The following is a 27,281-nucleotide window of genomic DNA, read 5'->3' on the forward strand; positions in this document are numbered from 1 at the left end:
AAACATCATCTTGGTGCCTGGAAAAGTCTGAAAGGTGTTATTTTTGTCACTCATCGATTAATACAAAAAATCAGCAGACTACTCAGCTATGACAACAATGGTTAGTTACAGTCATAAACAATATGCCATGGAAATATTAATACCTGATAAGCTGCATCACTAGTGGTAATAAACAAAAAATATCATCAATATAAAAATAACAACACCACAAGCAGCTACTCCACAGACTCTTGGATGTTGCCTCTAATCTTTTCATATACAGTATAAAACCCACTCTGAAAGTTCACAATCTTATATTACACTATATACAGTACAAACATAAGGAGACTGAATTATGACATGTATAACTTTTTCCAGGATCTGTATCATTTCCTTTTGCATACAAACTACTGAAAAAATGTATCTAAATGCAAGAAAAGCCCTGAGTATCAGTGGTGACAGCAGATCTCAAGACAGTTTCCAATCTCTAATTCAGAGATTTAAAATTTCTATTTCAAACTGCCATTTATCAATCACATTGCCCAGAAGTATCCAAAACAAGGAAATTCAGAAGTGTTATACAGTGTAAAACCAAAGAACCCAGGCAACATTTGCATCCAAAACTACTAAGGCCATATCTGGCACATAAAGCATTGCTGTAAGGTTTTTTCATATTGAAAATATACAGTTATTTACATGTATTCAAAGTCAGTGCACAACAGCAACGTACAAAAACAAAAAGACTAACTATAATCCTCTGAAAAATGGACAGAGGCCTGAATCCCAGCTGTCCAAAAACTGAACAGCATCCGTTTCATTCAAATGGCCAATTTCCAGCGATTGAGTTTAAGTCTAGTTGCACTTTACATGAACCCGTCTGAAGTACCAGTATCCACCCTGTAAACATTCAGGGGAGGGAGAACACTGCAGGTTTTCTCTTCACTTCACAGCACTTCATTTTCGTGAGGATGGCTCTGCATGTCGTCATCATCTTCTTTCTGAAGCTGCTGGTACTTTCTTTTGAAGAATCCAAACTAGAAAGTAAACATCATCAGTAAACAACTTCATTATATTAGTATAAAACTATAAAAAATACATGTTCTAACCTAGGCCACTAATGGATATACTGTACAGTATATATATACGCACAGATATTTTTAGACTATATCTAATTAAAAACAGCCATACTTAAAGTATGACGACTACAGGCCTGATATATTAATACTGTGCTCTGAGGGTCCTTTTTGTATTTCTATATATTTACAGTTTTGTATTATATCTCTTTATTATTTATTTTTATTGTTATCATTATTGTTATTATTATTATTAGTGGTAGTGTTAACATTAGCATTAGTATTATCATTATGTTCTTTACGTGTGTTGGCACTTGTATATAATATAATGATCAGTGATATAATGGATTTTTTACATACATTATGTGACTGTCATGTGACCGAAGACTTATCTGTTTAAGATGCCTTAGAGCCTAAGATGATAACTGTATATATGTTGTTTAGTCTGAAGAAGAGCACATAGGTCAAAATGTGTGCAGAATCTATTCTTTTTATTTTACAATGCTTCTTTGGTCCAGCACCGTTTTGATGTTTATTGGATCTGTGCACGGGCGATTTTAGACAGGGGCCAGGGTGGGCCAGGGCCCCTGTAGAATTGGTCTACATTGGATTTTACACAGATGGATTAATCATAAATCTAGTATGGGATATCGAAAAAGATCTGTAATGTTTAATGTTTAAATGTACAATAAAAAAGATGTATAAAAGATGAATTCCTTGCCATTATATTTTTCCATAATAACTATAATTGGTATAGCTCATTTCAAACAAGACATGCAGCTCATTGTGTTTTAACAGTTAGATTAATACGAAATAGGTAAGTTGATTAACCCATTGATGCAAAATACTGTGTAGTTCATCATTGACCCTAGCACCAGGAGCTGCATGATGTAGCTTTAGACTCATGAAATTCAACATTCTTTTTTTTAATGAAGAAAGTTGGTATGTTAGAGCTGAATGAATATGTTCTAATGCAAGATGAGGTTTTCAGCAGCTTTTAATTCAATTAATTACATGCTTTGTATGTGCTTCAGATGCTGAAGCAGGTGTTTTTGCAGGTATTTTAGGCAACACTGGGTTTAGAAAAAGGCCGATATTTGGCAAAAGTAGGTCGAAGAATATAAGGTACATGGGCCCCCCCTCAAAACATGTTGGCCCCTCTCTGGCCCCCCTGGTAATTTTGGTCTAGAATCGCCACTGGATCTGTGTATCTACACTCTTCATGGTGAGATTATAAAATTAGGATTTCCAGTGGCTATATCCACACGAAAATGTACATTTGTAAAGTCACCAGATCCCCACTCTGGTGAACTCTCTCACCATGGTTAAATGTTCACATATTGACAAACAGGAAACAGGCATGCCTAAGTTCTTAAAATAATTCACATTTTTGTGTTCAACGGGTTGAAATCCTTTTCACCAAAGCACAGACACACACTCACCTTCCACAGCAGTCCAACAGCCAGAGCCAACAGCACCAGACCTGCTATGACACTGCCGACGATCACTCCCACTGGAACGTCACCTTTCTCTCCAGGTTTACTGACTGTCACCACCACCTGGACAGCAGGAGGACAGGAGTATCACTACATGGCCTGTTTCACTCCAAATGTGAGATTCATCAATGAAACAAAACAGGCACTTGCACATGCACATTGAACTTAGAGTAAAAATATGATGTAATAGAAACTGATGTGCCTGATGATGAGGATCAATGGCCAAAACGGATTTTGCAATGGCGACATTTAAAATCACTTTTTCTGCTATGGTACATTCAAACATATACTGTAATGGCAATTCTTTAATTATAAAAACTGCATCAATTTGATGCAAGCCACAAAAAATGTTTAGTTTAAGTGTTATAAGCCACAAAGGAAATGGTTAACTTCTCTCTTAATTTTCCTTCCTTATTTTTTCATTGTAACATTGAAATGTGAATTTACTGGCAACTGTTTGTGGCCGATGATGAGCAAATCGGGGTTGGAGGTCTCAACATCAACACTGCAGGTCAGCTCGGTAGTCTGATAAGTAGCCTGTGATGACAAATTCACACACAAGAGCACAGAAAGTGTCAGCATGAATTCAGCATAAAAGTAATGCGATTAAAAGCAGAATAATTATTTAAAAATCAGACTCATTTACCGTAATAAAGGTTCCACTCCAGATCCTAGTCTTAACTTTCACATAGTAGTCGCTCTTTGCTTCAGTGTCTTTGATGATGCATTTTATATACTCACATTTTGCATTCTTGCAGTCCTGTTGGTTAAGAGGAATAATTAACACTGAATTTTAAGTGCAAACATAATTTTATATTATCTAAAATGTTATATTTCTTGATGAAAATAAGTTCAGTGCTGAAATTAATCGTCAGGTTCCCAGCTTTTAGATGATGTATACAATTTCTATGTGGCACACAATGTTGACCTGCTATCTCCCCCTAAAGATCCCCCGTCCCCCCTAAAAAAGGGTTAGGGCAGGAGGGGGTGAGTGGAAGAGGTTAATACACCACTTTTACATTAACCCTAACCCTGAACATGTCAACTGTTCAGGGTTAGTTACTGTTTGTAAAGACAGTATACAACTGTGAACTATAACATTTAAGATGTTTGGATATTACCAGCAGTAAAGCATGAAAACAAGTAATGAGAAATATGTGGTATGTAAAAGCAAAATAAAATGAAAACAATATATATGCACTATAAAATCGTAGAGGAATAAGAATAAAAAAAAACATTACATGAATTATGCAAAAAATAACAAATACATGAGTGTATGATGAAAACTATTTTTTCTTATGTGCACTTACATATATTCATGAGATGTACATTTGGGGCAGATTTACATTTGATTATTAGATGATTTTCATCACTGGTTGCCCTCATTTATTCAACATCTATACAGTAATGACTTTTGTGACACAAGCTGATATATAAAGAGAACATTATGCAAAGAAAAAGGTGACTGACCAGTTTCTCCATGCCTCTGAAACTTTCCTCAGAGAAGGAGACTTGGTGGCTCTTCACACCAATCTTCAGCTGGTCAACCAGGCTGCTGGAGTCACAGCTGACTGAACCTCCCTGCGGGTGGAGAAGCCTTAAATTAATTTACAAACCTTCTCTATGTTTTTACATTCCAAATAATACAGTAAATGCCAAAGAAATGCTACACTGCCTGACTCAGAAGAAGCAAGTGTGTAGGAGTTATGTTATATTTTATTAATCAACCAAACGGACTATTTTGTTAAGTATTATCATCAGATCACCACCAGATATAGTAGGTGTCTTGTCCTATTAGAGACAGAGCACAATCAAGTCCTGTCCACTGTGGAGAGGAAAACAGTTAATTCATCTCCATTGACTTTGTCACTTCTACGTTTTTACAAGCTGCTGAACCAAAAAACAGAGCCTTTAAGAAGGCAAAAGTGGATAACGTTATAGGGCGGTGTGCCTTGTGGTGGAAGAGCCCAGTGTATATAAGCTGTATTTGAAATAACTTGTAATTTGGTGTATTTGGCTGAATACTCACTGCTTGTGTTTCCACTTTGGTAACATAGAGGAGCTGATTTCCTCCATTGGTTTTCATTGGCAGAGCTATGGTCATGTACAGGAGGTTGACAGGGAAGGTGCCTGTTGAAACCTTTAAATCCAGTATGTGTCAATACATATATTTAATTAACAACATATGAATGAGACAGTGATATTTTACAGAGACAGATCAATTTACTGCACCTTGACTGTAAAGTTAAACTCTGGGCCGATGTCATCTAAACTTTTCACTGTTGTTATCACCGGAGCAGTAGAATCTGCCACGTAGAAATTAATATTTGAGTGCCTAGGAAGTAGAAATCAGGGAAATTAGCACATTCTCAACTGTCATTCTTACACTAACTTACACTACTACTATATAATATAAATAGTAAAGTTAGATAAAAAGGAAAAATCACCTCAATAAACTGATCCCTGCATCATATTGAACAGGAATCGATATTTCCACAGTGTTGTCTGCAGGTCTCTCCTCCTTACCATCACTGTTAAGAAAACGGATACCATTATAACATTATTATATGTTCATAATGACACCTAAATTGAGAGTTATTGGTTTTTAATTTTTTTAAATTCAGTTTACCTTTTAGCCTCAAATTTCACCTTGGCTTGTTTAAGCAACACCTCCTGGTTGTAATCGAAGTTGATCTGAAATTTCATCTGTGATTTGAAGTTTTACATTAGTACAGTTGATGATATATTATTAAAAATGACATCATGTTCTTACACGAATAGAGCAACTGATCTTTCTTTCTTGCACTTACCTCTTCGTTTGTTTTTAATGCTGGGTATCCCACTTGGCAAGTGACAATTTGTGCTTCAGTTGAAGTGCATTTTACTCCATCCGTCTGTAAATGATCAATTCAGGATAGTACATGATACTTATATTACTGTATATTACCAGGCTGTAAATCTGAAAACATTATAACTATTCACCAACACAAAATATATTCATATTATGTGATATGATTGATATGATTAAGTGTTAATTATGTCCATAACTTTTCTACAGTAAGACAGACATTATGTCAACAGCTTTAATTACTCACAGGTGGAATGACGGAGGAGTAGTAGAGGTTGTTGGAGTATGTGACCAAGACCTGAGTGTTATAGGCGTTCTCCTTTTTGTTCTTCACAGTGACTTGAAATGACAGTTCTCGGTTACTGTCACTCACTAGAACGGGTGCCGAGCTGTAACACAAGAGCTCCAATTAATATACACTGCGTTTGTCTTGTCTTTTAATTTATGTATGTCACATAATCAAGTCACATAGAGCATTATTGACCAGAAGGACAGCAATAATAAGTAATGATGAAACTGATCTCCCTCCTTTTTGTCTTTGATATCTATAAAATATCTTCCCTGTACTATTTATACAAGATACTGTACAAGACAGACATAAAGAACCATACTGATGTTAACTACATGGACAATATAGCCCCTACATTCTACTTGAGATGTACAATACAGCACATACTGTGAATCAGAGCTTTAAGAATAAGAACCTCAAAAAGTGGCACGCAATAAAGTCTACATTTTAACCAAAGGGACACAAAAATGAAAATCAATAGCAGCTGCAAAATGTCACATGATCAAATGAGTTAGAACGTGGGAAAATACTTTTAAAAGTGTTGTATGGTCTCTGTAAAGTCTTTGTTCATATGCTTTCATCTGAATTAACTCACTGTATCCAAGCTCACAAGTCTCACCCAACCATTTTATGAGCTATGAAGTAGCTGTGTAAACTGGAACTCTAACTTGTGCATCTATTTGACAATTAAGACACACTCATAAAGCGGTAAAAATAGAACATTTCATAATCATTGTGCGGAGTTACCAGGGCGTGACATTTGTTACTATCTGGCCCAGATCTACCATACAGGCAATCTGGGTAAGTGCTTTTCTTTTTTTTCCCTTAGTTGGGCTCCACAGAAGTAGATACACTCTCTTGATATTGATAATTATTGTTGCTTTCATGTGAAGAAAATCACGCCTGTCTGTTATGTCTGTTAGTCTTCAGCGGCCCCTCGACGTGCTTTTACATAGTCATGTACACAAATAATAATAAACTGTAAATATGGTGTATAACCACAGCAAACATATGTGTTAAAGGCAGTGTAATTGTAATCAAGTGTAATTCAGACTTTCTAACCACATCAGTCACTGACTTTGACACTAAAAAACTGTTTCAAAAAACCACATCAAATGAATAAAAACTTAAATCTATTCATGACTAAAAATGAAGCACTCAAAATCAGACTTCGGAGAACAAATCTATTACGAATTTAACACACAAAAACTCATAAATCAATTTTATCAGGACTGTGTAGGTGTGGTTTGATTAAATTTGATTGATGTTGGCCTGCCTCCTTCGTAAGTGAACAACCCAGCTGTCTTCAGATTCTGGTTCAGATATTGCTTAATTCTGATTGGTACACATATATATTTCAAGTTAAGTCCGTTTTATTTATATGGTGCCTAATCACAACAGATGATATCTCAGGGCAGATTTCACATATAGCAGGTCAGGACTGTTCTCTGTAATAGGTCATGATGTGAATTTATCAGGTATGTGACTTTACTGGTTTCCTAACCTTGTTTTGGGAAAAAACTAAAACTGCATTTCATTGCCTTTGTGATCATCACTTACCCTCAGTTTATAAAGAAGACACAGTAAATGAAAACATTGCTTTGCCCAAACATGTCCTTACTTTCAATATAAACTCGATCAACTAAAGTATTTATCCCGGGGACATAATTACACAACAAGTGAATACCTGCAGCAGAGCTCATTACCTCTTAAACACTATATTATATATAGATAATGAGCAGTAGTATGTCATTTTACACGTGGTATTGTACAACTGAGGCAAGTCAGTGAGTCTCACCTGGACGCCTTTGTGTCTGTCTTCACACTCAGCACAAGATCACTAACGCACACGTCATCAGAGCCGCAGTCTTTTGTGAACGGGTTCTGAAACAACAACAGAGCTGTTTCAGCTGTGTATTTCACATTCTTTTGGAAAAACACAACATAAAGGACATTTACTATATTGTATCTTCCTTCCTTGGATGAACGTTATTCTTGATGTTTGTTATGTCTTTGCGTGACTTAGTGAAACACTAGTAATCATCAGACACACACACACCATGTTATTTCCAATGACTGTACAAACACCTCTGTAAAAAAAACTGAACACAGATACAACCAGCGATATCATGTACAGTGTCACTTACAAAGAACTGCCAGGCACTCGGAGAGGAAATATCGAGGACAGGATTCGCGTTTTCATTCTGTTGCTGGATTTCTACTTTCAGACTGAGGGAATTGACAAAATCTGGCGTCTCCTGTTAAAAAAAAGAGACATGGACAACTCAGGGGATCACTTCCAAGCTGCTTAATGTCTACATTGGAATGATAAACATGAAGTAATATCCCTATAATGCAGAAATGACCAACTGTAAAGGTATATAACTAATCTGTCAACTAAAGGCTACTATTATCCATTCGAAAGACATGTCAGTTCTTTTTTAAGTGGTTTGTGTGTCATTTTTAATGAATGTACAGTGCTCATAAGAGCTTTGTACAACCCTATAATCTCTGCAAGCCTTATCACATCAAGGTGCACACTTAATAACAGCCACTGATGCTCCGTGATGACTGCACACTGAATCATAAATAAACAACAGATAATCTTCATCCATCCATTACCTGAACATAAACTTGGTATTCTTGACAGAGGGGTGTAGATGATATTTTTGCATTTTCTGTAAGTAAGCGTTCATTGTTTTTTGTGAACATTCCTCTTGAGGTAACACGAGAGGACTGCAAGTCAGCATCCAGAGTCAAAGTGTAGGATATATCTGAAAAAAGTGAATAAAGTATTTAATATAAAACACTCGACATCTGAAATCAATCATTTTTCTTGAGAACCATTAGGATGGGATTTCAACATTTTAATGTGATAATTTAACATTTTGGGAAATATATTTATTTGCTTTCTTGCTGAGAGTTAGAGGAGAAGATTGATACCAGTCTCAACAACAAGAGGGATATTGTTCTTCTCATCTCAGCAACACAAGCATAAGCATATTTCCCAAAATACCCAATTAAACAATAGAACATAGGAATCACACCTTAAGGCTAACAGATGTTCAGACTTACCAATGGGTCCAACAGGGTTCTTGGGCTTGAACGTTGCATCAAAACAGAGTTTGGTGATGAAACATGAAAGCTGGCGTCCGCCAATGTTACAGGGTTTGCTGAAAATGTTGATTTTATCAGGGTTGAAAGAAGCTGTAGCTGAAACTGATGCCACACCACGGGACCTGAAAATCAAATGTAATTTATCATTAGTTATGGCGATTCTAAAATAATCGATTTAAAGAGTGAACTTAATAAACAATAAATAATATAATATGGAAAGTCATTACATCATCTACTCCATTTTTCATTATTCTCAATTGTATACAAGTTATCATTATTCAAACATATTATTCTAGCTTAACTCACCAGAGCTGGACCACTTTACCATAGGCACCAACTGAGATGTCAGGGAGTGTATCACCATTCAGATCTTTGTAGCTATCAAGGGACCTTCCAAAATACTTTATTTGAGGATCAAGTTTGGAGCCAAATATTCTCTGAAAAGATAAAACATTATAATTACTCTTGTACTCTGAGTTACAGAAATGAAATATAATAGATTTGTCAAATGGGAGGAAAAACTCTTCTCAGTTGGTCAGATATTAAACACAAATATTTCTTGTTACCTGTGAGAACTCTTTGTTTATTGTCTTCTCCCTCCCATTGTAGATATAGATGACGCCTTTCCCTTTCTCCTCTAGTGGTGCGCCAACAACAACATCATTGTAACCATCAAGATCCAGGTCAGGAGCGGCAGAAACGGACATTCCAAAACGTGCATTCTCAGTTGGAGCCGGACCATTGAGGAATCCCTGTTCATTCAGTATACCCTTAAGATAAGACAGAAAATAATATGAATGCTTCCTGATGATTCCTTCCATGATTCCTTCAAATTCAAAGATAATTATAAATGGAATTCATGTAAGATAAGATAAGATTCAGAGTTTATTGTCATTTTTCTGCACTCACATACATTTAAAAAAAAAAAAAAAAAAAGTGCAGCAGGCAGTCACAATGTTCTGGGACCAACTCAAGGTCTTTTTGACAGTGGCAGGAGTATTAACCTAAAATATATGTCTTTTGACAGTGAGAGGATACAAGGTGAAGCAACAGTGCTAACCACTGAGCCACTGTGCTGCCACTATCTTAAAATTTGGTTCTTACGTCTATGTTTAGTTCCCACCAGTATTGAATAAATCATGAAAGGAAACTGAGCAGCCACTGATTACAAAATCCACTATTGTAATCATCATCATCATCATCAGTTGTTTTAATAACTCTCCAGTTGCCATAAACTATTCATCTTTATGCCAAAATAGGAAGAGTGATGCTTACTTTCCTGTGCACTGTTACAGAGGAAATCCAGACCAAAAGGTGTTACTTTAAAAGTTACATTATGCTGATTTTTACCTTGGTGACAGAAAAGAGGTAGACCCGGCCTTGTTCTCTCTTCAGCTCGCTCATAAACATGGGTGCACCGACCAGCAGAATGTCCGTCACTCTGTCTTTGTCCACATCCAGAGAGCACAGAACGCTTCCAAAGTATGACCCAATCTATGAAAGCAATTGCCAGCTGTTTACTAGTGTTGAATTTTATATGTTTGACTTCACAAAATGTATTAATATAGAATTTAGGGGTGAAAAGCTGCAGTAGCAGGACAACTTATTGACCCCCGGGCTTCAGCTGAAATCCCTACATTATATAGTAAAGTTGGATTTTGGGGAAAAGGTGAATGCCTTAATTTCTAAAATAAGTACCTGTTTCCCTCTTTCTGAATCTATGATAGAGGCTTGCTTCTGGGCGTTGATGGTGTAGACAATAACTTGACCAGAGTGGTTGGAACGAGGTGCACCAGCCACAAAGTATTCAGTAGATCCATCACTCAGCGTGCTGACGGAGTAACCTGGAAATTTCGACAAATTTAAAGTTTACAAGTGAAAACCTGAACTCAAATCAGCCATCGTTACATCATGTTAGGGCAGTATTATACATGGAAAACACATTTAAGTTTCTCTTAAAGCAATAGGATCTTGATAATAGATACATGGACATAGATTTTGATAATAGTGCAACTTTATGTAAACCCCAAACTAAAGTAAACAAACAAACAACCCCTCAATGTAATTAGTAAATAAGAGGTCAAGTGAAAATAACTACCCAGTAATGAGCTGTGGTTTCTGTCTTGAAGAATTCCCTCAAAGGCAGAGGAAGGAAAAATGTCAAATTTTGACCCAGTTTGATGGACGACGGTCCCACTCCAACCATAAGCTCCCACTGCTCCCAGCATAATCACATCCTGGAAAAGTAAAAGGTCAGTCAGCAGATTCAATAAGAGATTGTAGTACAGCCGTTAATAGTTTATTTGTTATATTTTAGAATATATTTAGGTTTCAAATTATTCACTTGCTCTAGTTAAAATGAGAAAAAATGATGAGAAGCAAACTATACTATAAACATACTATAAGTGTAGAAAAGCGTGAGAACATAAACCTGATCCATGTCATCTTAAGAATATGTGTTAAATATTGTTCATAAACTGTTTTAATCATGTTAACCTTTCATACAGTTGTTAGGTGAACACCCCCCCCCACACACACACACACACCCCCCCCACACCCCTCCAAAAAAAAAAAACAGTGGAAGGATCATTCTTTTCATTCATTTTTTTTACAATTAATTAAATCTGATAAATATTATGAATAACTAATAAGACATGTATTTTTAATATGATGATGTACATCATAATATGAATTCACATTGTAATCCTTTTATTTGTAATGTTCTGCATGTTTGTGTGCTGCTGCGTGCCCGTGTGTGTGTAACAGGCACAGTGTCTGTGTTAAAAACATCAAAACATGGTCACCGTTTTAGAGCTGTACAAAGCAGCGCTCGATCTGTACCTGTTTGCTGGAGTAGTGAGCGCTGAACCCCACCTGGGACATCTCCATCTTGAAGTTGTCACCTCCTTTTCCAGTGCCTTGTGATAAGACAAAGAATTGTATAAACACCAAAATCTGAATCAGTGGAGCAGATCAAGAATGAAGCAAAGTACAAGATGTGAGAGTACTCAATCTGCCTTAGGATCAGACATGCAGTGACTGGCCTGGATGAGTCTTTTTGAAAGCACTTTTGAAGTAAGTGTATGACTAGTGTCAAGAAAATTACATATCAGCATAACACACACACAGGAAGTGAATTGAAATAATATATACCCTCTATGTTGAAGATGCGGCTCCCCAGAGTTCCTGCAATGGTGGAGAGAGCTGCTTCTTCAGACACATTGAAGAAGTACTTTTCTATGGGTGAACTGGCAATGGATTTTATTTCTTCAATGAGGTTACTTGTGTCTTTGTTGGTTCTGATGTAATAACCCAGCACCTAAAGGGTGGAGATTATCACAAAATTCACACAGTGACTGATGTCTAGCTAATTATACTGGTAAATTAAAACATCAAATTAATTAATTACAAATGTTAGATTTGGATATCAGAATTAGGTCATATCTAAAGACCTGCTCATGTGTATAATAATTAAGAAGATAACCAAAGCTATATGCTTTTTTTGCTCAGAGAAACAATAATAATATTTTTCAAAATAAGGTTGTGTAAAATATTGTTGAATATTATAAGATGGTTATATTTAATGATAAACAGAATGTATTTCTAAAATGTAGAACACTATTATTAGAAAACAAAATTTAAGAATGTCACTACTGTACTGTGTATACAGTATAAGAGTAGTTTCACCGGCGGGTCATAACTTACAGCAATACCAAAGCGGGTGATGCCTTTTCGCTCACATTCTGCAAGGACTGCATCTCTAAGGGACACATCATGAGACTCGCCATCAGTGACGACAACCATCACCTTGGCAGCGCCCGGTCGGCCTCCGTTACTCGGATCAAAACCCAACTGACTAAGAGAGTGGACAAGAGAGTGGACACTTACTCTTTACGAAAGTTACTATCACACAAAAAACTTTTCAGGAGATTAAACATTGACTACATGCCATAATAACATTGTTCTAAAACTGAGCGATGTTAAAATCAAACACACACATAAATAAATAAAGACATAGAAAGGCAGTATCACTGCAACACCAACCTGGCATATCTAATCGCACCGAATGTATTGGTAGAAGTACCATACTTTTGTGAGATTCTGGACACTGCAACAAGCACTTGATCTTTGGTTTCATACTGGTTCAGTTTGAATTCAAGCTTGTTATCAACTCCATATTGAATGACGCTAACCTGGTATGATAAAGCATACATTTTTTTAGGTAATGACCATGAAACAAACAAACAAACAAAACAAAACGTGAATTAACACAAGATCATCATTATGGCCACTGAAACAAGATGTTACCTGGGTGGTTTTGGGCCCGATGTCAAGTGTAGGTATTAGTTTCTGGAGAAATGCATTCATTGGATCCCAAGGATAAATACTGTTGGAGCCATCCAAAACAATCACAATGTCCATGGGTCCTCCACATGCTATAAAAGTCACAAGAGGGGAATTATAATAATACATGTGAGCAGCAGTGATGAATCAAACTGTTATTATACACTTCACATTACTGCTGACCATTTTCTGAAGGTGAATGTTTATTCTGACACTGGTTTCAGCTCATATAGATACAGATATAGATATACATTATATCATGTTTAACCGTTGCCTGTTTCAGCTGGTTAAAATTACATTATCAAGTGGCTAAACATGCAATCAAGCAGAGGCTCTTTCTTGTTGGTGTATTCAAGAAAGCTCAGACATTCAGAATGTGGAAGTAATTCATATAAAGCAGAACACGGGTGAGCTATGTGATAAAAAGCTAAATTTACCAGCTGTAAATTTGAACTAGCCACAGCCATTGTGTTAAAATGGTTGGTGTTAATGAGCCTACTTTAAAATCTATTATGTCACAGTTTTTAACCAGCACTTGAATGCACCCAGAGGAAACCGTTTTCAAAACAGTTACCTAAACTCACAACTAACTCAACTGCATTAACACCAAACAACATAAGTAACATGGCAAACACTGAAGCAAATGTATATCAATGTGGTGGATTTCTACCACTCTGGTAGGAGCTGAAACCTGTCTTAAAAGGCAAGAAATCAGTCCTAAAAATAAATATATTAAACTACACACAACTCAAATGATCAAGAACCAAATCAAGCCAGTCTTACTCTGGAGAGCAGGAGAGAAGGCAGGTTGAGGTTGAAATAGGGGATTTAATCTTGCACATATTCCTGGATAGAAGTCCTGAGTGCCACAAAGCTGTCCCCACAGAGGACCACACATCTGTATCAGATGACAACAGAAGAAAAGAGAAAAGACTTAATGTGATCTTCAGTTTAGTAATAGCTCATACTATATCAAAGTTATTTTGGTGGGAAATAGCATCAAAGTGAAACCTGCAACAAACAGGTTTACAGCAGTCACTTTATCCCCTCACCAAAAAGTCATCATTTCAACACAAACTTTACAGGAAATTATGAGTCAACAAGTTTAACCATTTTGTTTCACCATCCAAGTGTGTCCTTCTTTTACAGTATTTCTGACAGCACTTCAAGGGAGCATTATGTATCATCTACCTAAATGATACATTTTCCAATTGAAGCAAGTATACTAATAAATGACCGAACACAAACACAAGAAACAGATTAAATATGTAATATTTTAGGTTACAAAAAAATAAATGTGCCAATCTCTGTGCAACATGACTTCGATTCACACTTGACACTTTGTGAGAAAACCCACAAACACTGACGCACATACCATCAAATCATCTACTGTACGCCCCCGAGTAAGAGTCAACCCCAGTGACATGTTGTTAAGTATGTTTTTGACATCTGGAATACTGACAGAATCTGTTGATATAGAAAGAAAGACATCAAATAAGCTCTTTCATTAAAAATTATATAGTTGTTAAATTTGGAATGTAAACAGTCAACATGTATAATTATCATAAGCTCAAAATATGCATTGCATACAGAAACAGAAAATGGGTTTTGACATTATAAGGTGAAGTACCTTTTCAGTCCTATTTAGGCATTTTAAGTACTTGACTAATATTTGCTAAACAAAAAAAAAACACTAAACTGTACCTTGTAGGTTGAGCTTGTCACAGCTGTTTCTGGACCCTGAGACTGGACACTTGTAAACATCCCCCTTCCTGTTTCGACTGAAACCACTCCATGGAGCACCAACCAGGAGCCTACAGAAAACAACAAAATAAATCTCTTTCTCACTCTTATAAACACCCACCATAACAGTCATCACTCAGTGTTTCTGTGAACAGCACGTAGCCGTCTGTACATGCAGTAGCTAAATGGATAGCTAATGCCACCAATGGCTACAGAATTATCTATAGAACATAACTTCAAGTTCACACCCACATGACAACATTCAGGTGTTGCTTACTGGTGTTGAAGCTATCATTCATTTGTATTTAAGATCTCCTCCAGACATGTTTTGAGAAATATAAAAATATTTGCATTGAATAATAACATAATAACATTTTCTGGTTAGACATTCTGAAATGTCTCGTCCCCAACGCTAATTGAGAAATTCACAATATATGAATAAGCAAATACTTTTTATTTTAAAAGTTTGACTGCTGGACACAATATGTCTCCTAATTTACAGACAAATCCATTCTTAGCAGTGGAGGCTTCAGGTTTCCACATCACAATTGCGTAAGTTGAACATTAGATCATAATTCTCCTGAAAGAAGTTATGAAGTGGTAAATCATGCATGGAGGTACACGCCTTAAACACAGAAAAACACAGATAAACTTTCCAAACTTTCATCAGCAGATACATATAATAACAGCCCTTCTACTGTCAAACTCCACACATACACTGTACAGTGAAGCTCAAACATCAAACTGAAGAAACAATAAAGACAATACTTTTTTGAGTGGAGGAGAATTTAAACATTTGTCAAAATCCAGAACCACTTGTAAAAGTGAGATTTAATTCCCAACACTGTTTATACAGCTGACAGAAAATTCTACATCAGTTTCACAATGTCTCATAGTATCAAATCAGGAACGCTCAGTAAGTGGATCACATCATTCTTGTTTATTATTAAGAGGACAGTAAACAAGATGTATGTCATACTTACTGAGACCACAATCACATGGTGACAACTTGGTCCTTCCGGCTGTGAGTTACTCAGTGAGACTGTGACTCAGAGACATCCAGACATTGCTAAGAAGTGTAGTTACTGTTTAACTAAATGTTACAAATGAGTAGGGAAGCTTCAAATGCCACAGGATTGTGAATGGCTGTGGAGGCTCAAATTCCTGTTTACTAGTGTTTACTATTTTGTGGGAATTTTCCCAGGATGGTGGTATAAGATTTAAGATTTTACTGCAACATCAATATATTGGTTGTTGTAAGTGTAAAAAAAAGTCCTAATGAAAGAGAGGGATAAGAAGACTTTGACAAGACACATTTAAGCTAACAGGTGGTGCTACAACTGTGGTGCAACAACAGAGATTTCTAGACCTTGTTGTGCATGTAGCTCAGCAACGAACACCATCACAAATTTAATTCCTCTTAGATAAGAATAAGATGTTGAATTGGGGTCAGACCCTGACCCAGATCTCGCTTGGTGTCACCAGTACAGGGTAGTGGTGGCAGTGTAGTGCACAGGCATGCTGTAATATGTGCCAAGAAAAGTTCAGTGTCACCTGAGCTTTGTGAGAATACCTAAACATTACACAGCTCGACAACCACATAACTCAATTTTCAAAATCAATTCAAAATAGTGCCTCAATACATTTTTGCACAGTTTCAGGAACACAACACACATATGTTACAGTGAATTAGGTTTTAAATTACCTGAATTCAGCCTGTTCTGGTCTGCTGGCTGGTGCTGACAGTGTGTCTCTCTAAAAGTGGTCACTTATTTTGCTCCAGAGTAAAATGCTCTCTGTGTGTTATTATATACACTCTTGGTGTCATTATAATTTTCACCTAAATTGCTATTTCAAAGACGCAGCAAAGCAAATTTAACTAAATTAATAATTTAACTGCACACCAATTGAAAGCTACATCACCTGGATATGACACACATGCAGTCTCTGAATTAAACATATTATATTCATAGTGGAAGTAATAATGGCAGAGAAAATTACTCTAATTTCATTTCACTAAATCCTTGTATGACTTAAAATTCATACCATTGGCCTTCATGGTTCGTTGTTTGTTGGACTGTATAGCCAAACTCCTCTGCTGCTGGTCCGCTGAAAATCTTGGTTCCTGCAGTTCCAACGTTGAAAGACTGAGAGTAGCAGATTCTGTCACCTGGTGGAGAAGAAAGACGAGGTTGCATGACAATTAGACTGATAGTTTCAGTTTAATTGTACCTCTACAACACCATGTTATGCAAGCGGACCTTACCTGTTTGTCCAATTAGGCCTCATTACAAAATAACTCATCATCATGACTGAGTTTGATTTTCATGAAGAGATTTGATATCTTGTCAGACAACCTTACTTCCTCCGCTGAGTCAGGGTGGTTTTTGTGTCTGAATCATGCACATTAGTTTGACTCAGAGGGGGCAAGGCAACCCACTGATAAAGGTCAACAGCAAATGAAGGTCATAGGCTTCAACAAATGCACAACCTTGCATTAAAGACATCCCTCATCCCGGAACAGTGTGTTTCTCTGTAGATACATTTAAACAAGAGCCCTCTGAATACCCCCTCAGGACATGGAATGTGCCTGTCTTCCAGTCAGTCTTGCTGCAGTATCAGACCCACAAGCCCACACAGGCAAAGCTCAACTATAAGCCTGCCTTTCCCTAAAAAAAAAAGCAGGGAGAGGAATGTGGATGGGTAATGGACTCAGGAGACCTTTAATATGGCACAGCCCCCTACCACGCCCGTTCACCTGCAACACGAAATAGCACTTTGCCTCCTAACCGGACTATACAACACTTTATATACTTCCTTTCATTTCGGAAACAATAAATAGGCCTATGCATAGTAGAGAATAATTCAAAGTGTCTGGCTGTACCGTGGAAGTGTACGATGAAAGCGTCCACCGGTTATGGAGCTGACATCGAGCAACATAAACAGTGATTATTTCTCCATTACAGGCTATAGGATGTACGGTAAAACAATACATCTAGTCTTATTTAATTCATGGACGTTGGGTGTGTTTAATACTGTTGATGAGACAAGGAAGAAAAGCTGCACGGTGGTGTGAAATCAAATTCAAAACAATAGCTCAACGCGTCAAAACCATTCACCTAAATCCTACTCAGCAACATACTCATCTGGTGCTTTTTTAAGTGTATAAAACATGTTATCATTCAAATCCCAAAGTTCAATGATGTAGTCTAAACAACGACTAAACAACGCTACCAACTCCAAATGTAAAACGATATAAAACTATAGCTTGAACCTACTTTACGCTGTTTTGGGGAAGAGGACGGCGGCACATTATGGTGAAAATAATAAGTTCAAAGAAACAAAAGATATTAGATACTTACAAATGACGATAATAGTGAACAACAAGGTATTCCTCCAGAAGCACTCCATCGTTTATTCCATTAGTGAGCGGTGAATAAATGAAGCTACACTTGTCAAAGTTGCAGCTTCACAGCGTTACGCCACAGCGGGGACGCACCGGACACTCTAAATAAGGACACAAGGCTCGCCCTGTTTTACCTGCGTTTACAATCTTTGACCCAAGTGTCATTAAAGGGTGTGTGAAGTGTGTAGTGTGTCTGACTTACGAAACAGCATACTGCAGCTGAAGTCCAGTTATGAGCAGACAGATAACTCTGGGAACGAGCCAAACGAATAAGACATGTAAAGTGAGCTATGACCCCATACAAAGTAGCAGTCTATAAGATTAAACAATGTCAGTGTTTAAAACAAGTCCACATCTGTCATCAGACGTACTTTTAAACCCTCGTGAGCTGCCAATCCAGAGCCACATCACCAGTGGACAAATAGCACTTAAATCAACAGCTGTCAGGTAAAGAATAGACACATCACCAATTAACGTCTAACGATTTGAGACTCTGTCATCATCCTAAAACCTCTATTCCATATATTTACAACTTGTTGCTGAACAGAAATGGTTGAGACAAGTTCTCTAAAATGGAAATAAGAAAATCAAGAAACATATACTGTAGGTTATGACATATAGAAGAAAAAAACAATGTCTTTTTCCCCCTCCTTTTACTGAAAAACTATGTAAGCACTTTGTTTGGAATATGTGTGAGACCGGGAAGGAAATGGGCAGGGAGTTGAAAGATGCGTGGGACATTTGTTGCTCATGGATAATTACATCATATAATGTCACAAAGAAGTCAATATTTAGTTCATACAAGGGAACTAATTTTACAGATAAAGATCAAATTAGTGGTAATTGGAAGTGCTAGTCACTCCTTGGAAACAGTTAGAAAGAAAATAACGTCATGTCGTTTTGCGCTTAGAGACTACAGCTTTATAACAGAACGCCTTTGTTACGAACTGCATGTGGAATTTGAAAGATGTGGACAGATAGACAGGAAATAACGTGTACACACACACACACACACACACACACACACACACACACACACACACACACACAATATTTTTGGTTTCATTATGCGAAATGTAGGATTCAATGATTTTTTTAGCTTAACATATACAAGGCAGTGAAAGTTAATATACACTGTTGCCCATTTTTACTTCTTCTCTTGAAATGATTGTGACAATGTGAGTTATTCTTGATAGATAAAGTGTATATCTTCTCAAAACTGTATTGATCAATCTCATTGCACCTGGTCAAAGATGATTAGTGATGTGTATAAATAGAAAATAAAAAGAGGAATGTGTCTGAAAACAAAATTATTCTAACTTTATGGGCAACAGTGTATAGCTTTATTACCTATGAATACAATCACCACATTCACATATTCACACTTGGCAGCTACTCAGTACAATAAACTGTTTTATCTGTTGGCACTGAGCATCCCCACCATAGCAGATATATGACAGAGGAAATCTTCAAGAAACATTACCGTGACATAAGTTGCCAGTGACCTGAATTCAACCTGCTCTGGTCTGCAGACTCATGCTGTACAGTTGAATACCCTCTGCTTGATATTTTTATACTCTATTGATGTTATTATATTTCTCGCCTATATTGCTATTTTATAGACGCTATAAAGAACTATTCACTAAATAAATAATTAAAAGGCAACCACCAGAAAGCTGCAGCATGTGGACATGACACACATGCAGTCTTGGACATCAAAAGTAAAAATATATTTATTTTATTTTCAACCTTCATAGCTTTCTTATGTATGAACATCATGATCCCACTCACACAGTTACACACATTCACATCTAGAAGCTGCCCACCTGACCACCTGGGGCTTAGCTAAAGGACACTCAGTAGTGGTAATGACAGAGAGTAAAGTGCCCCTTTTTTCACTTTCCTCAGTCAGATTTATTCTGCTGCCTTCCAAGGATGAAACTCAAGGCCAACCCAGTGCTCATTTTATTGGGCAACATTTGCACTTAGTTAAGGCATTAAGTTATGAAAAGTGTGCGGTATTGGTTTGAAAGGCTGAAACTACTTATTACAGCCTAATTACATCCATTAGAAATGATGACAGTCTGAGTTAAGAATGACAGCAGCTGTTTGACCCAAGTATTGGGACTGAGCTTAAATGCCTATTATGTATAGTTCCCACAAATAGGGAAACAATTATTTAATCACTTTGACTAATTAGACTAAGATTAAACTATTCTATACTGGAAGAATTCTTCTGTATTGCTGTCCTGGCTAAGACGAATGAACTTGCTGTTAAATTCTTTAGTTTAGTTTATTAAATTTACATTAAAATAAAATACATTAATCTCAAACAAAGAAGGAAGATGCTTTGTGCCAGTTTTAGCTACTAGTTAACTTTCATTATAAGTCCCCCCCATACACATGTCAAATTAATGCTGGCAAGACTGATTACTAATAATCCCTTTTATAACTTCACACGAGAAAATATGGATTTTTTTGCTGGTTTCCAGATAGATATGTAGCTTATTCCATTTGTTAATGGTGTTTAAAAGAAAAAGCAGCCTGCAAAGGCAGAGTCTCATTAAGAGACGCTGTTCTCATGAGAGAAGTTGAACATCATTAACCACAGTATTTCCACCCTTCCAAAGAACTCATGTCAAACTTTAAATTTCTAACATACGTAAACGCACCCTATAAATTACCACAATTTAGGCTTTGACATCACCAACCACAAAAGTTCCGTAATAGTTGACGGCCTAGTTGTCAGAAGTTTGCAAACTGTTTGCTGTGAACTGTGATCCAAATGAAAGCAGTCCTGATGTAACTGTAACTCTTTCACTTCAGTGTCCATACATACTACAGTCTTTGGGGAGACAGGCAGGACACAGACCTACAATCCTCTGTTTTGTGATTTAGTTCAAGTAATTAAATGGTTTTGTGTTGCCAAAAAGAAACAACATTCATCCTTTTTCAGCAGCCCACTCCTCTGTTTGTGCAGTCATGATTCGTGTATAAGTCATCCAGTGAGCAGCATCACCTTGAGAATCCAAAGTAAGCTAGTCTAAGCTTTTGTTTGATGGTGATGAAGAGCAGTTCCTGGAAGAGGCATGTCTCATTTGAAAAGCTGCTAATGTCACAGACCACAGACAAGTCTTGTTTTGAGAACTGATTCATTCACCCTTTTTTCCTTTTTTTCTATTTTACAAAAGTAAAACGAAAACTTGTAAGGTGAGTTTCACTCTCAATACTAATGTTACATATTGCGGCTCTTCCATATTGAACAATGTAAGGAAGGATCTTGAAACAGCAGAGTACTGTTATTTTCCTGTCAGGACCCTACATAATGGAAAAGTGTGGGCATTCCATAAAAAATCCCCTCTGAAAAGGATCATGAATCATTTGAAGCTGACCAGGATGAAGACTATTTATAGTGAGACTTTGTCCTTTTATTTTTGTATTAAAGTGTCAGCACACCCATATGAAAAAGGTATTTTCCCACTTTCCTCTAAAGACATCGAGTGATACTCTTTTGATTTTGTTTTTCCAAGTTTTTCCTGATTTCCTCCATCTCTCCAACATGATAAAAGTGGATCAAAATTATTTTGTGGTGCTTACAGAACTGAAAAATAACACTTAAAAAGTTCAACAGCGTCTTTTTCAGAATTAGTGTCCCTTTTACTCCACATAATCCATAAAATATACTGTTATCAGCTGTCACTAGAACATCTTTCTGCCAGAAAAAAAGTGACAAATTAATTAAAGTATTCATAGCTTATGGTTCTGTTGGGCATCTGGTGGTTTTTGTAAGTTTGTTTTCTGACTGACCACAAACTGCATCATCAAAACATTCACAGATTTGAATCAACACCTCTCTGACACAAATAAATTACAATCTGAACATGGAAACCTTCAAAGGTGCTGTTCATTGAATGGCTATTAAGGGGTATTTAAGAGCATTACATGTCACAGATAGACTATGTTATTTCCTGCTTGACTCTGCTGATCTCTCGTACATGCAGACTCAACCACAAGTTCCCCCCCCGCCCCCCAACCACAAGTCCCCCCCCCCCCTTTCTGGGTATATATGACTCAAAACTAGCAATTATTTTTTGCCCTTAAATGACACCCTCTTACTGTCCATATCTAAAGTTTGCAATGAATTTGGCAAGCAGGCCTTTATGTTCTCTACCCTTTGAACCAAATTGATCCTAATTGGCCTAATCCTAATGGCATTTAAAAATATACTGAAGGCTTTGGAGGCAAAAATTGGAATTTATGATTGCTTCCTTAGCTAGATCCGTTTAGTGTGTTTTTGAAGTTTGCATGCATGTTTTTTGAAAGATTGCATGAAGACTCACCTTAAATAAAGGTTTAATAATAGTTAAAAATGATATATTTATGTTATTGTCCAATCCTGCATAGCCTTGTAAGATTATAACATAAAAATGAATTGAAGTATTTCAGTTATTAATAAAATCACAAGTCTATGTTTTCCTTAAACAAAAGCAGCACTTTCTTGACATCATTTTCAAACACTAACTCAGTCTTAGGTTGCAACTCAGCAATATACTACTGTCGTTAGGGAAGCGTATTGTGTCATCACCAGTATCATTATAACGTTATAACGTGATACTGAAACCTATCATATTATAACGGGAAACTTATAACGTGATAAGTACCACGTTACAACCTGATACCGAAACATATCATGTTATACATATCACGTTATAACATGATAAGTTTCAATAACACGTTATAGATATCACGTTATGATAGCTTTCAATATCATGTTATATCACGTTATAATAGGTTTCAGTATCACGTTATACATCACGTTATAACATGATAGATTACGTTATACCGTCTCAGACAGAGGTGGGCTCCCCGTGATGTAGGCTACTCCTACACTTCCTCCTTCACTAAATGCCTCCTTCATAATATTTTTGTTTTCATAAACAATGTGAAGAATGTCACAAAACGTTAACAGCAGAATGCTATCTCATATGAATTCCTAGTTCATGCAAATAAGTGCAACATTACTGCTGCTTGTTGACAATAAACTGGAGACAACTTGTGGGAGACTGTCATTCTTGTACGAAAACGTATTTTGTCCACAGTAGTAACAACTGGCAGATGTTTGCAATTTAATTAAGGCTCACTGAAAGGCGTTTCATTCTAGAAGTACAATGAAACCCAATACTCAAAAACATCCTATTTTATATTTAAAATGTGATGGGGCTACCACATTAAAGTATGCTATCTAGCTTCAAGTGGTATTCTGTGAATGATTTGTATTTTTGACACCCACTGTAAGATGAGGTGACATGCAACAAAGGTCTCAAACCATTTTCTGTGAATGATATGTGACATGCAACAAACAAGGGCACACGTCTCTATCTGATGTGATTATTCCCCCTAGCTGTTAGAAGTGAGGCCTATCTATGGTTAAAACATCCTACGATGAAGGCTACGGAGAGAGATCTGTCTTTTGTGCATCTAGTCAGAAAACCACAACCTGTGGTTCCTTAACATCTGTGTTAGTGCCTGTGGACAGAGGTGGCTCCTCACACCAGATCAATGAATGAATGACCCTACCTGAGTAGGGTCTGACTGACTCATTCATCCATCTGTATACAACTGGATGAATGAGCCAGACAGTCCGCATACAGCCCCATGTATTTATTTATAAAATTCTTCTCAGTGTAAGCATATACCACGGTGCTCATTAACAGCAGGATCTCGCCATGTCTCAACCCAAACATATCACTTAACTTGTGTAAATGAGCCACATATCTGTTCTCTGCACACCGTTTCCTCATTCAAATGTGTATAACATGATAAGTTTCACAACATAACGTGATACTGATGCTTTTTTATTTTTCTGGCGTGGCAGCAATAAGCTTCAGTAGTAAAGTTTGCAGACATTATTAATTAACATTATTAATAAGTTTTAAAACCACATTATTCATGAAGCAGGAAACACACACAGAGTTCTGGGTGAGTGGATTGTAGCACAGAGCTAATCCCTCTTTCACACCCATCTGCTGACCAATGGGAATCTAAGGCCCTGGTTTGCCCTGTTTTATTGTGTGCCAGACAGTCACATCCAGCAGGCTCAGAGGGGCTCACGAGTCAATGACTGCGCACAGACACGGTGGTAATGTGACTATCCTGTCACATGACCAAAAACTCTTTTTTTGGTAAGATTTGTACAGGTGTGTTTCCCAGCAGGAGACCAAACTAACAATCCTAAAGTGACACTAAAAATGTTGGAAATGCAGTTCAGACAATGCAATATTTTGTGCAAGTCATGCATTGGCAACTTGTGGTTTACAGATAAGATATCATCCTTGAGCAATGTGCTTCCTCAGTTTATACATGTAAATGGCAAGACATGTACGTGGCATCTAGTAAACATGGTAGCCAGCACAAAGCGCACACACACACACACACACACACACACACACACACACACACACACACTGCAGTTCTATGCAAATAAAAGGACAGGTTCATGTTTTTCAAGCAAGTCAGAAAACAATAATCAAGTGCCCTTACAATGCAAGTTTTAGGGGCTGAACTCCCCAGATAGTCCAAAGATAATAAGGCTTCAGCTGTATGAGTTGGTAAAAAAAAAGAAAAAAGATATCATCCCCATTTATAGTTTATTAGTGTTTCCCTATTCAAAAACAGGGACTGTGCCACTAAAAAGACTAAGTTTATTTTACTTGACTAATAACAATGTCTGAAGCCTCATATTATTATTCAAATAAACTGGCCAGTGTGAACAGAAGGATGATTACAGCAAGAACAACATGTGTCCATGTTCATTTGGGTACCTGACTATTGTTTTAGGACACACTTGATAAATTGTGAAGCTATCCCTTCATAATATTTTTGTTTTCATAAACAATGTGAAGAATGTCACAAAACGTTAACAGCAGAATACTACTTCATATGAATTCCTATTTGATGCAGATAAGTGCAACATTACTGCTGCTTGTTGACAATAAATTGGAGACAGACTTGTGGGAGGCTGTTTCCATTCTTGTACAAAAAAAGTATTTTGTCCACAGTAGTAACAACTGGCAGATGTTTGCAATTTAGTTCAATCTCACTGAAAGGCGTTTCATTCTAAAGTACAATGAAACCGAATACTAAAAAATATCCTATTGTATATTTAAAATGTGATGGGGCTACCGCATTAAAGTATGCTATCTAGCTTCAAGTGGTATTCTGTGAATGATTTGTGTTTTTGACACCCACTGTAAGAGGAGGTGACATGCAACAAAGGTCCCGGCAAGACTCAAACCAGGAGAGTTGTGGTTGTATGGCATGCATCATATACCGCCGGGCCACCAGGATGCCTCAGTAGGCTGGCTGTACCCCTGACAGATATAAAAGACATACACACAGTATCACAGAGCAAAACATATATTCTTAGATGCAATCCAAGATCTGAGTCTTTCTTTCAACATATGCTTATTGCTTAGAGTTACACAGAACAAAAGAGTTATTGCATTGTAGCAAGAACAATAGCTGTGGTGTGTCGAGGTTGAGGGAATGTCACGACTGTAGTCCAACAACCACTAAGAATTTTCAAGGCCATTCGGAGCACACATGACAAATTTCTCACATGGAAACAAAGAAGTTCCCTAACTTTTTTTGGTATGGAAAAGGTGGTTGTGTGACCTACTGGAGCTTGGATACTGTCAAGCCTGAAGACATGAAAAGCTGAACTACTCACCATCTTGTTTTTGATAAACCAACATACTACACCATCACCGCCACAGATCTAATTCATCTGCTCTTTACAGTTGTAACAGTGTACATTTTGGTAATGCTTCATTCACACTAACCTGTAGTAGTAGTCTAAAAATAATTTACTGCTTTACTCAATTTGTGATATCATAATTGAAAAATACTCATTCAAAAGTCCTTAGAAGTATTCAAAATTTTTACAGATCATGGCTGCAGTTTCTTGACTATAAACAATTGCTGACATTATTAAACTTGGTCACAAGGTGGCGACAAAGGCTTAAATAAATCTCCACACTCCTAGATTTAACAACCTGATGACCTTCATCTGTTTAATATGTAGGAATGTGGAACATTAACAGGATACTTAAAACCAAGAACTCATTTGTAATTAATTAAGAAATGAATGCATTAAGTAATAAAAAAGAAGAAATATGTACATAAGAAGATATAAACATGTATTATCACTATGTACAGTATATTTACTATGTATACCTCTTACAGTCAACACACCTCAATGTAACACAACACAATCATTAATATCTGAAATGATAGCTTTAAATAAGAACTTCAGTCTCAAATTAAAAAAATAAGTCTCATAAAGTTGAATTGATTTACAGTAGAGTATGTATTGAATAGGCATCTTTCCTACACCTGCACATCTTGGCTCACTGCATCAACTTACAAAAAAGTTATGACAAAAAAGCTTGAAATGTGACTAATCTAAATTGGATTATTGTAATATGGATTAACCAATGTTTATTTTTTATTTTTTTGCATAATGCACCATAACAAAGGGCCTGAAACTTGTGAATATAACACTCCTTCCATGTACCAGGTCAATGTGAATCAGTGAGCTATAGTTTATCCAGAACACTGCAATGCATGATGTTGGTTCCTGCTATTCTCAGGACACAGTGTACATTTCTAAAGTTTGTTGCAGTGTGGGTGTGACTGGATCAACAACTGGAAATGGAACAAAACACTATAAATTAACGACATCCACTTATTTACCTGGAAAGTGTTGCACTTACACAAAGTTACCACATGATGGCAGAGTCTGTTCACATAATTTCTAGTAAGGAAATATTTTTGTGTTCACTACAAAACCAATATAAGAAGAGTAGGTTACTTCAGAAATACAATTACATCTTCAATTCAGGTAAATATACAATTATTGACTTTTGATAGAGATTGTGTGTCTGTTGGAGATAATTTTAGGTAAACTTTACAATTTGTAATCAGA

General features: G+C 36.7%; 1 protein-coding gene across 1 annotated transcript; it reads right to left on the bottom strand.

Annotated features, from left to right (window-relative positions):
• Nucleotides 1-923: 923 nt before the first annotated feature.
• Nucleotides 924-18,300, bottom strand: LOC128364894 (integrin alpha-2-like). The gene is made up of 30 exons (XM_053325514.1): nt 18,252-18,300; nt 16,936-17,059; nt 14,851-14,960; nt 14,522-14,613; nt 13,930-14,044; nt 13,111-13,238; nt 12,847-12,995; nt 12,508-12,658; nt 11,956-12,121; nt 11,644-11,720; nt 10,901-11,039; nt 10,501-10,646; nt 10,153-10,296; nt 9,369-9,572; nt 9,109-9,239; nt 8,761-8,924; nt 8,308-8,459; nt 7,833-7,943; nt 7,484-7,569; nt 5,644-5,785; nt 5,359-5,442; nt 5,178-5,254; nt 4,996-5,079; nt 4,781-4,883; nt 4,578-4,688; nt 4,019-4,129; nt 3,195-3,308; nt 2,996-3,085; nt 2,495-2,611; nt 924-1,013 (listed from the first exon to the last, which is right to left on the bottom strand). Exons 1-30 carry the CDS (start codon nt 18,298-18,300, stop codon nt 924-926), a joined length of 3,561 nt encoding a protein of 1,186 aa, XP_053181489.1.
• Nucleotides 18,301-27,281: the final 8,981 nt, after the last annotated feature.

This window comes from Scomber japonicus, chromosome 9 (genome assembly GCF_027409825.1).
Source record: "Scomber japonicus isolate fScoJap1 chromosome 9, fScoJap1.pri, whole genome shotgun sequence".
Lineage (NCBI taxonomy): Eukaryota > Metazoa > Chordata > Actinopteri > Scombriformes > Scombridae > Scomber > Scomber japonicus.